General features: G+C 39.1%; 1 protein-coding gene across 9 annotated transcripts in view; it reads left to right on the top strand.

Annotated features, from left to right (window-relative positions):
• The window catches only part of LOC117326382, a 138,459-nt gene that overhangs the window by 42,395 nt on the left and 83,550 nt on the right, over positions 1 to 12,514 (top strand). The window contains exon 1 of one of the 9 annotated variants that reach the window (XM_033883123.1): positions 8,636 to 9,321. The exons of 5 other annotated variants lie outside the window; for them this stretch is intronic. In XM_033883123.1, the coding sequence (XP_033739014.1) occupies positions 9,059 to 9,321 (263 nt within the window). In that variant the 5' untranslated portion in view covers positions 8,636 to 9,058. Of the gene's footprint in view, positions 1 to 8,635; positions 9,322 to 12,514 lie in introns of those variants that run through there. 3 more of the 9 variants (XM_033883116.1, XM_033883117.1, XM_033883119.1) reach the window with 3 other exon arrangements.

Raw genomic sequence — 12,514 nt, 5'->3', positions numbered from 1 at the left:
GTTATATCCTGTTCCATGGTAAGCTTTCTCCGTTCGATCCATTGCCTTCTGGAAAAAAATATTCGTTTCTCTTGCGCTATCGGAATCGGAAGTGACTTTATAAACACATTTTTTTTTGAACTGTCAATATATATTTATGTACATGATTTCACAATACTGATTAAGAAAAGGAAAACGGGGAATTAAAATCTTCTTGAGTCAAGAATGTATTTCTGAGTGATTTGGCTTATCATAAAATTATCTTCAATAGATCAAACATTGTTTCCATATAGTAATTCAAGTGGGCTATTTTGTTTTGACATTACTATATTCTCCATACAAACACCAAGGCTAGGACTGTCAATAGCGACTTCCTCTGGGAAATACTGTCAAGGGTGGTGTTTCTTTTACTACAAACAGATTCTTCCATTTATACTTTGGCTGCTTCCGGATGTTGCCGGATCATTATAATGTTGCCGGATGTTCCGGTTATTTCCGGATCATTACGATGTTTCCGGATGTTGCCGGATCATAATGATGTTTCCGGATGTTCCGGTAATTTCCGGATCATTACGATGTTTCCGAATGTTGCCGGATCATTACGATGTTTCCGAATGTTGCCGGATCATTACGATGTTTCCGGATGTTGCCGGATCATTACGATGTTTCCGGATGTTGCCGGATCATTACGATGTTTTCGGATGTTCTGGTTGTTGTCGAATCGTTATGACGTTTCCATGTGTTACCGGATCATTATGTTTCCGGGTGTTGCCGGATCAGTAGGATGTTTCCGGGTGTTACCGGATCATTATGTTTCCGGATGTTGCCGGTTCATTATGATCTTTCTGGATGTTCCGGGTAATTCTGGTCGTTTACATGTCACCCACTTCATAGTTCCTCCATTTATTCCTCGTCTGATGAAAGTTCTTGTCCTGTTTACTAATCCCATTTCCGGTGTTTTATGGTGGTTCTTATCTTTTCGTTTAAAGAAACGTAACTGTCTGAAAAAATTACGTTCAAACTTTAAGATAGGTGTGTATTTAATTTGAAGTAACGCGTATTATACAAATTAACTTTAGCGCGTGCTACCGTCAGGTGTGGGCTCGTGCACATGTTGGTGGGTCCGATATTGGCGGGGAGGGGGCGCAGTAGGTTAACGATTTCCCCCTGTCACTCCGAGCTCAATCTGATACGGAACAGCTTCGCTACCTTGAGCAGTGTTGGCAGCATTTCAGCTCCCATGTAATACTTGGAGGAATCCGTAGAGCGACTTCAAACAGTTAAAGACTGTCTTTGAAAACTAATCCGGGAGCTATACGTATCTAAGAGTAACTGCCGAATTCCAAGAATTTTAATGGCTCTGTTATTTGATAGAGTGAGTTTGATTTTATCTCCGTACGGACACTCACTTTCTACACTATCTGTAATAACGAAATTCTTACTTATTACATATTCAATTACAAATCGGATAGTGGTACAAATATACCGGTTAGTGGTATATCTATATAGGTTAGTGGTATATATATATAGGTTAGTGGTATATATATCCAGGTTAGTGGTATACCTATATAGGTTAGTGGTATATCTATACAGGTTAGTGGTATATCTATATAGGTTAGTGGTATATATATATAGGTTAGTGGTATATCTATACAGGTTAGTGGTATATCTATATAGGTTAGTGGTATATCCATATAAGTTAGTGGTATATCTATACAGGCTAGTGGTATATCTATATAGGTTAGTGGTATATATATATAGGTTAGTGGTATATATACAGGTTAGTGGTATATCTATATAGGTTAGTGGTATATTTATATAGGGTAGTGGTATATATATATACAGGTTAGTGGTATATCTATATAGGTTAGTGGTATATCTATATAGGTTAGTGGTATATCTATATAGGTTAGTGGTATATATATATATATAGGTCAGTGGTATATCTATATAGGTTAGTGGTATATCTATATAGGGTAGTGGTATATATATATATATATACAGGTTAGTGGTATATCTATATAGGTTAGTGGTATATATATATAGGTTAGTGGTATATATATACAGGTTAGTGGTATATATATATAGGTTGGTGGTATATCTATATAGGTTAGTGGTATATATATATAGGTTAGTGGTATATCTATATAGGTTAGTGGTATATCTATATAGGTTAGTGGTATATCTATACAGGTTAGTGGTATATATATATATATATAGGTTAGTGGTATATCTATACAGGTTAGTGGTATATATACATATACAGGTTAGTGGTATATATATATATAGGTTAGTGGTATATATATATATATACAGGTTAGTGATATATCTATATAGGTTAGTGGTATATCTATACAGGGTAGTGGTATATCTATATAGGTTAGTGGTATATATACAGGTTAGTGGTATATCTATATATATAGGTTAATGGTATATATACAGGTTAGTGGTATATCTATATAGCTTAGTGGTATATCTATATAGGTTAGTGGTATATATATAGGTTAGTGGTATCTATATTGGTTAGTGGTATATCTATACAGGTTAGTGGTATATCTCTATAGGTTAGTGGTATATATATATAGGTTAGTGGTATATCTATATAGGTTAGTGGTATCTATATAGGTTTGTGGTATATCTATACAGGTTAGTGGTATATCTATATAGGTTAGTGGTATATATATATAGGTTAGTGGTATATCTATATAGGTTAGTGGTATATATATACAGGTTAGTGGTATATCTATACAGGTTAGTGGTATATCTATATAGATTAGTGGTATATATATAGGTTAGTGGTATATCTATATAGGTTAGTGGTATATCTATATAGGGTAGTGGTATATCTATATAGGGTAGTGGTATATCTATATAGTTTAGTGGTATATCTATATAGGTTAGTGGTATAGCTATACAGGGTAGTGGTATATCTATATAGGTTAGTGGTATATCTATATAGGTTAGTGGTATATCTATACAGGTTAGTGGTATATCTATATAGGTTAGTGGTATATCTTTTATAGGTTAGTGGTATATCTATACAGGTTAGTGGTATATCTATATAGGTTAGTGGTATATCTATACAGGTTAGTGGTATATATCTATACAGGTTAGTGGTATATATATATATATAGGTTAGTGGTATATATATATATATATATAGGTTAGTGGTATATCTATATAGGTTAGTGGTATAGCTATACAGGGTAGTGGTATATCTATATAGGTTAGTGGTATATCTATATAGGTTTGTGGTATATATATACAGGTTAGCGGTATATCTATATAGGTTAGTGGTATATCTATACAGGTAAGTGGTATATATATATATATAGGTTAGTGGTATATATATATATATATAGGTTAGTGGTATATCTATATAGGTTAGTGGTATAGCTATACAGGGTAGTGGTATATCTATATAGGTTAGTGGTATATCTATATAGGTTTGTGGTATATATATACAGGTTAGTGGTATATCTATCCAGGTTAGTTGGTTAACTATTCAGGTCAGTGGTCAAGCTCTACAAGTTATTGGTTTTGTAAGTCTTAGCCGGAAGTTCAATTCCGTAAGTGCTCGTTAATTGGCCTGATTCAGGATTGACGGAATTGGCCGAAATGTTGCAAATGTTAACAAAGGAAGTCAATCACGTGACAGAGATATCCCAGACCAGTTTCCGTGTACTATGAATGTTTAAATTATGGCGGACTCGACAGACACAAATAAAGTCCGATTCCGATAACACATTGCACGTCCTATCAACGCAGCATCATATATCTATTATCAACCTCTAAGTTTTATTTTAAGAACATGTGGGCTCTTATTTATACATTTAACAAGTAAGACCGCTTGCTTTTATAAAAATATAATCGAGATTTTATACACCATTTCCGACATTTATCGCCAATCAACAAATTACCGTGATTTTGTTTCTCGTGCAAAACCAAGTTTGCAGCTAGAAGAAAGGCATATTTTATGCGCCATACACTTCAGATACTGTCTTACATGTACAGTTTTAATAGTCTCATTTGCACGTGTTCTTCATGTGCATGTCTAAAACGCACGTTTAACGAAGATACATATGCATTAGGACGTTTGATAACGTCGTGACAGACTGTATACACCAAACTACACAATCTACAAGTCATATGGTACATACAGGTCCACGTGTACCACTGACAACGTGTAAATTTACTCCTGACCACGTGTAAATTTAGTCCTGACCACGTGTAAATTTACTCCTGACCACGTGTAAATTTACCACTGACAACGTGTAAATTTACCACTGACAACGTGTAAATTTAGTCCTGACCACGTGTAAATTTACTCCTGACCACGTGTAAATTTACTCCTGACCACGTGTAAATTTACCACTGACAACGTGTAAATTTACCACTGACAACGTGTAAATTTAGTCCTGACCACGTGTAAATTTACTCCTGACCACGTGTAAATTTAGTCCTGACCACGTGTAAATTTAGTCCTGACCACGTGTAAATTTACTCCTGACCACGTGTAAATTTACCACTGACAACGTGTAAATTTACTCCTGACCACGTGTAAATTTACTCCTGACCACGTGTAAATTTACTCCTGACCACGTTTAAATTTACCACTGACCACGTTTAAATTTACCACTGACAACGTGTAAATTTACTCCTGACCACGTGGAAATTTACTCCTGACCACGTGGAAATTTACTCCTGACCAAGTATATTTACCGCTGACTACGTGTTTATTTTCAGTTAACCACGCGTATTTACCGCTGACCATGTGTAGTTACCGCTGACCATGTGTAGTTACCGCTGACCACGTGTAGTTACCGTTGACCACGTGTAGTTACCGCTGACCACGTGTAGTTACCGCTGATCACGTGTAGTTACCGCTGACCACGTGTTTATTTTCAGTTAACCACGCATATTTACCGCTGACCATGTGTAGTTACCGCTGACCATGTGTAGTTACCGCTGACCACGTGTAGTTACCGCTGACCACGTGTAGTTACCGCTGACCACGTGTAGTTACAGCTGACCACGTGTTTACTGGTATAACCCTCTCGACCCCATCAGGTGTTAATTCGCTTCCTAACCTTTGTTGATAGAGTTTCAATTAACAAGATATGTAAACAAGGCGTCCGTGGATCTGATGAATGGTGTGATGGAATCGGAGCTGGTACGATATCCGGTAAAGTTCGATTTTAGTTAGGTAAACACACTGTTCCGGATGTGAAGTGCAGTTTCCTGGAATGTTAACAAAACTGTTTTATTTCAGCCCGACTGATTTGTATATTTTGACAGTAGGCGCCGTTTCAGTGATGTAGTTTCTCCATAATTCCTGTACATTTGGTGTAGTTTCACACAGCGTTTTTTGCTGGCTCTGTTTTTATTGTATGATTGGACGTATGACGGGACACGAATCAGTTTGTAAGGAGTTTCAAATCATAATATCAACAATTGTGCAAATTAACAGGATAAGTAAGTCCAAATGTACCAAATGTAGTGGTATTCAAATGAATACTATGTATATAGTTGGCGATCCAGCTTTGTGAATTATGCGAATCCTATGATGGTGTTCGTATCACACTTGGTAATCCGTAGTGTACGTGTTGTCCATTTGCTGGTTGGGAATCCAACTGCCGCCCGGGTCTGTGGCGTAAACATATAAAATGGAACTGAACATTGTCCATATTAACACGTAGAAGATCCAAAGTATTAATTAAGATGAATAACAGAAAGAGGCGTTATCACAGGTAAATAAAGCTGGACAGGTGAGTGAACTTTTTCTGACGTAACAATCGGTCGTGTAATCGCCACGGGAAGGAATTTAGAAAACCAAACATTAACGAGTGGAGATTTAGAGTGTCATTTCTAATTGGTGGTCATCTCAAAGAATTAAACAAAGGATTGGATACAAGATTAATTAATCTCAATACATTATATTGAAACAGATGTCGATACAGGTAACACAGTTAGAACATAGGAACAAAGAAATATTAGAGAAACTGGAGGTGATGAAGGGGTAAAATATTAGTATTGGTGGTGATGAAGGGGTAACTAATTGATATGTCATGTTCAATAGTGGTAGACTACAACAGTTCAATATACAATATATTAGCTCCTGTCAAATCAAAGGGGTTGAATCCACTAGATAATGATTTAAATGTACCGTGTACCGAATTTAGTCCGGTGTTACACGATGAAATGATGGATAAGATTTCTCTCATCCTGTTCTGTCGAGAACAATCAAAAACAATCGGCCAAAAACTGTTTTGTTGACATTTGCTCTTCAGGAGCAAATCAGCTACAAGGGAAGTGGTTAGGGTGTGGGAGATTCAGATCTCAACGTGTCAGCCTCCGTCCCTTCAGATGTGTAAATCTAGCCATTCGATCATTTCCTCGTACCGTTCCTGGCCAGGACTAAATAGAGAGAATCGTACAGGTTACCACAACCAATCAACCTCTGGCACAGAACATTCTAAACCAAGTTATGGACACTTAAAAAAAAGAATTTCGACAGCAAACCTTTGTGGGGTGTTCTTTACCGGCGGATAATAAGGCCCGCCACGGGTACTCGTGACGAAAATTGGCTTTGTGATGTCGCTACAGATATCTGTGAATTGTATATGTTCATGAATGCCAATCGTATGAGGTACAGGGTACATCATTGTACAGAATGGTTCATTCCATTATTTGTTCCCATTTATGATATAGATAAGAATGTGTGGAGCAGAATATTTTTGTTAGCGTACATGATTCTTGTAATTAATAAAAAATCGTTTATCGACTTGTCAATACAACAAGGAATATATGACATCTCTACTTTTCGGATTAACAGTTATCTCCCTTATCGATTCGGTCCCCACATTCACCCTTACCCTGAAATGGAACTACCCCTATACATAGTGTCTCGTTGACCCGACTGACCTATGTAATGTCTCGTTGACCCGACTGACCTATGTAATGTCTCGTTGACCCTGACTGACCTATGTAATGTCTCGTTGACCCGACTGACCTATGTAATGTCTCGTTGACCCGACTGACCTATGTAATGTCTCGTTGACCCTGACTGACCTATGTAATGTCTCGTTGACCCTGACTGACCTATGTAATGTCTCGTTGACCCTAATTGACCTATGTAATGTCTCGTTGACCCTGATTGACCTATGTAATGTCTCGTTGACCCTGACTGACCTATGTAATGTCTCGTTGACCCTGACTGACCTATGTAATGTCTCGTTGACCCGACTGACCTATGTAATGTCTCGTTGACCCTGACTGACCTATGTAATGTCTCGTTGACCCTGATTGACCGTATGTAATGTCTCGTTGACCCTGATTGACCGTATGTTATGTCTCGTTGACCCTGATTGACCGTATGTTATGTCTCGTTGACCCTGATTGACCGTATGTAATGTCTCGTTGACCCTGATTGACCGTATGTAATGTCTCGTTGACCCTGATTGACCGTATGTTATGTCTCGTTGACCCTGATTGACCGTATGTTATGTCTCGTTGACCCTGATTGACCGTATGTTATGTCTCGTTGACCCTGATTGACCGTATGTAATGTCTTGTTGAGCCTGATTGACCGTATGTTATGTCTCGTTGACCCTGATTGGCTATATGTAGTGTCTCGTTGACCCTGATTGGCTATTTGTAATGTCTTGTTGAGCCTGATAAGCTGTATATAATGATTGTTTTGTTGATTTGTCAGTTTGGCGTAATAATTTGCTTGCTTTCAACTCGGAATTCAATTCGCGACCGTAAACATGCATTGCTCGCAAATACATTGTACCACTGATAATCGATTTTACATTGCAAACATTCTGACGTCATAAGATAAGTGTTGTTGTTTTTTATATTATAATTTTTGTTCCTTTATAAGACACATGTCATTTTTATCACATTCAAAGCAGTCCAACCTGCTGTATACGACCATTACAAATGAACGGTGCCGTGATTTAAAAATTAGCTCACTCTAGAAACCGTCTTGGGTTCTATATTTAGATATTATACAATGTTTACTTCCGGTTATGACGTAACACGTTGTCTTCTGTTGTTTATGACTAAATATTCACGATTGTACAGCTGTCAGTTTCCAATGTACATAAGGAAATAAAACTGTCACTCTTATCTCTATTCATATGAGTATGTAATTTACTTGTCAGCAGTCCAAGTTTGTGATCAGTGTATAAATTATCATCATAAGAGAATTTGGCGTTGTGATCCACGACTGTTAATATCGAGGAATAGTCTACTGTTGCTATATTGACACTTCTAAACTAATGTAATATACTATGCATTTGTGTAGCCTAGATTGAATTTACACCTATATACAACACCAGCGTGTTGAACCACGTGGGTTTTCTGCACACACACACACACACATACCTACCATGAGCGATATGTGTACCTATACGCCTATGGTTTTCAGTGTTAAAGCATTTTCCATGTAAACGCTACAAATGAATATTGTAGATTTTCCTGTAATGGATTCCGTGGCTCTGTGTATTGTCTGTGTATTGGGAGGCCGTAATGGTTAGCTATCCAATATTTACAGTGTAATGTAAATTTGTCCTCTGACCTCTGACCTCTGACTTCGGTAGAACTCGGCTCTAACATACCTAATCGATCAGCATGTGAAGGGGGCACTCTGACTCCGTTATTTGGAAGAGAATCTTAACAACAACAGTTGCATCCTGTTTCAAAGGAATTCATTTTGTGAGATCGATTTAGAACAAGCATTTCTACTCTCTCTCGTCTTAATAATACGGACGGGCTGCCAGCCTGACATGGCATGGATGTCTGTGTCGGAGGTGTACGGTGTAGCCGTCTATAGTTGGAACAGATAACAATCCGGGATTCCCCTCATTAGATCACCGACCAGGGACTAGGGAAATACAGGTAAACCTCGCAATGACTCACCTGTAATTTTACTGATTATAGAAAAGTGGCTTGTAAAATGCAGTGTGCATATTTGTTAGCTATTGAAACAGTATGCAGTCGGTGATACCCATGTGTAGTCCCCGAGTGTTGTCTGTCTGAGGAGGCAGACACTCGAGCGGAGGTTTCCGCCAACATGTCCATTCTCAAACTGTCGGATGATAGTCCTGATTCCAAACGATCGGAGCACGTGAAAACGGCGTCTGTGAGTTTTGGGGAGGTGTATATTCAAGGGAGTAATGGCACCGGAAGTGACGTAGAAATGGATTTTGAGGTGACTCCTATTACTAGCCCACGGAGGGGCAAGGGCAAGAAACATGCCCGAGTGTTACTGCCTCCCGGGGACGGGGAGTCCATGGATCGGGAGCCCCTCCTCCCCGAGTCTTCTGTCACGGAAGGGTAAGTCACCAACAGCACGCATGATTGTATGTAACAGAGATACTATCACCGGTGTTAAGGGCATATACACCACTGCACAGTCATATTGCATGTCGTCACGATTTCAGCCGATGTCAAACTTCAATAGTGATATTACAAATGTTATGGATGTCATTTACATTGAATGTAACACTTTCATTAAACATTCCTTGTAATACAGGATGTGGTTTATTTTCACATCTTGTATTTGTCAATCTGTCATTGCACGAGAATATCATACAGACTCCATGACGTCATATGATGGCGTAGCTTTTTCTCTTCAGTAATTATTTGGCTGTAATATAAACTCGTGTCCGAGGGCGACGGATAGCTCCTTTGGTCCTGTCATTTCAAGTACATTGCATGTTTTACGAGTTTACGATTACATATAAATATAGTGTTATTGACACTATGATATACATCTTATTACATATGTATTAAATATTATATTGTTTCAATGCGTATAAAGTATACACCAATACTAATGGAGAAATACACAGGACATGTTGTTTAAAAGTGTTTAACAATGGAATTCGATATTTGACAATGTCGCCCAAAGCCAGAGAAATCACTGCAATTTTAACTAGAGTTAATTGACCCTAGGTCAGTGCTATATATAGATATGGAATCAAGTCGAACTCTCTAACGAGGTGGCGCTGTTGGCTTTGAACCATAGTTTGTTGGCCCAAAAACTAAGAGGCATGTAGACTTGTTAGTTTCAGCTTAGATTACTGGGTAGGTGTGCTGTTACGATATATATTACTCTGTCCAAACTGTCACTAAGTATAGTACTAAGGTACTATTTGTATAAAGTATTTTTTGTATGAACTTAAAGGTGGTTGTCAGGACGTAGTCCATCGGGACACAACATGGACGTTTCGTCACTATTCTGGGACCAGTCGAGAAAGATCGACCGTCAATGCCTAGAATTCTAGAGTTGATGAACCTACTCCATCGATTCTAGACGAGGGCTGGTAGCATATAGGTACTCTTAAAAACAGGAACAAAATCGGGGAAACTACATCGTTAGAATTTACAAACTGGAAACATGGGTACGCTGTAGATTATTAGATCTGGACCCTCCAGTTTATCAGTTTATATCCTTTTTACGCTTCCGAAATGTCTTTTGGGTTTTGACAGTTGGTTCCTTGTCAGCAGCCCCAACAATTCACCACCAATATTAGTAATTTGACGGAGGGTTTGTGTATTGGGTACTGTATATACTGATGTGTCGTCACAGGGATGGGTACTGTATATATACTGATGTGTCGTCACAGGGATGGGTACTGTATATACTGATGTGTCGTCACAGGGATGGGTACTGTATATACTGATGTGTCGTCACAGGGATGGGTACTGTATATACTGATGTGTCGTCACAGGGATGGGTACTGTATATACTGATGTGCCGTCACAGGGATGGGTACTGTATATACTGATGTGTCGTCACAGGGATGGGTACTGTATATACTGATGTGTCGTCACAGGGATGGGTACTGTATATACTGATGTGTTGTCACAGGGAAGTGGATCGCTGATCGGTAACATATCATGCTTCACACAATCGGATCGATATAACGACATACGTGGTCACCGCGAGCAGGCTAGAAAGTGCTGTGTCAGCATAACTCGTGCACATGGTCGTGTGGGGCAATCTAATTAGGACCGATTACCTGTCTCTCGCGCGCTCGTGATCCACATGTTCCACAGTGCGTGCCCCGTGCTGGGCACCATTGGAAACGGAATGTTGGTGATTTCTTTATATAATCAGGAATATCATACACAATGGACGACTAGCATTATACGGGGATGATATTAAAAGATGTTCTTACAAACGCCATGGTTTGTAGATTCTGACATTTGCCCTTCTGCTCAGAAGATATAGCGGAATGGTTTAACTCAGCCGTAATATATAAAAGCCTGCCATAAATAGCGGCGTTATGATGATGGAGTATTCTTAGATAACTTACGGTCAAGGTCGTCAGCGAATCTCTTCCTTCAACAGATTTGTCAGAGATTCGTGTATTTTGGTTTCGATTGTTTTGGGCGGGGAACTATTTAGGCCAGATGAACCAGGTGATTTTATTGTTTCTTGTGAAAAAACACGACACGATCTACTTTGAAGTAAATAGCTGTTCGCCGTAAATACTAACAGACGTGTGGTTATGGTGACACACGTAGGCATACCATACGGTCGTGTATTGACATGGATTGTCTGATTTACAGTGCATACCTGGTGACGTGAGGTTCCAGTGATGTGTAGTTAAGGTTTGTCTGTGTTACACCTGTACAGGTGTGTGTAGTGACGTGTAGTTAAGGTTTGTTTGTTACACATGTACAGGTGTGTGTAGGGACGTGACGTGTCGTTAAGGTTTGTCTGTGTTACACCTGTATAGGTGTGTGACGTGATGTGTAGTTAAGGTTTGTCTGTGTTATACCTGTACAGGTGTGTGACGTGACGTGTAGGTAAGGTTTGTCTGTGTTACACATGTACAGGTGTGTGTAGTGACGTGTCGTTAAGGTTTGTCTGTGTTACACCTGTACAGGTGTGTGTAGTGACGTGTCGTTAAGGTTTGTCTGTGTTACACCTGTACAGGTGTGTGTAGTGACGTGTAGTTAAGGTTTGTCTGTGTTACACCTGTACAGGTGTGTGACGTGACGTGTCGTTAAGGTTTGTCTGTGTTACACCTGTACAGGTGTGTGACGTGACGTGTCGTTAAGGTTTGTCTGTGTTACACCTGTACAGGTGTGTGTAGTGACGTGACGTGTAGTTAAGGTTTGTCTTTGTTACACCTGTACAGGTGTGTGTAGTGACGTGATGTGTAGTTAAGGTTTGTCTGTGTTACACCTGTACAGGTGTGTGGCGTTACGTGTCGTTAAGGTTTGTCTGTGTTACACCTGTACAGGTGTGTGACGTGACGTGTCGTTAAGGTTTGTCTGTGTTACACCTGTACAGGTGTGTGACGTGACGTGTCGTTAAGGTTTGTTTGTTACACCTGTACAGGTGTGTGACGTGACGTGTAGTTAAGGTTTGTCTGTGTTACACCTGTACAGGTGTGTGTAGTGACGTGTAGTTAAGGTTTGTTTGTTACACCTGTACAGGTGTGTGCGGTGACGTGACGTGTCGTTAAGGTTTGTCTGTGTTACACCTGTACAGGTGTGTGTAGTGACGTGT

This window comes from Pecten maximus, chromosome 4 (genome assembly GCF_902652985.1).
Source record: "Pecten maximus chromosome 4, xPecMax1.1, whole genome shotgun sequence".
In the NCBI taxonomy this organism is placed as follows: Eukaryota; Metazoa; Mollusca; class Bivalvia; order Pectinida; family Pectinidae; genus Pecten; species Pecten maximus.
The sequence above is the reverse complement of the archived record's forward strand: the minus strand, read 5'-3'. Positions and strand labels throughout refer to the sequence as shown.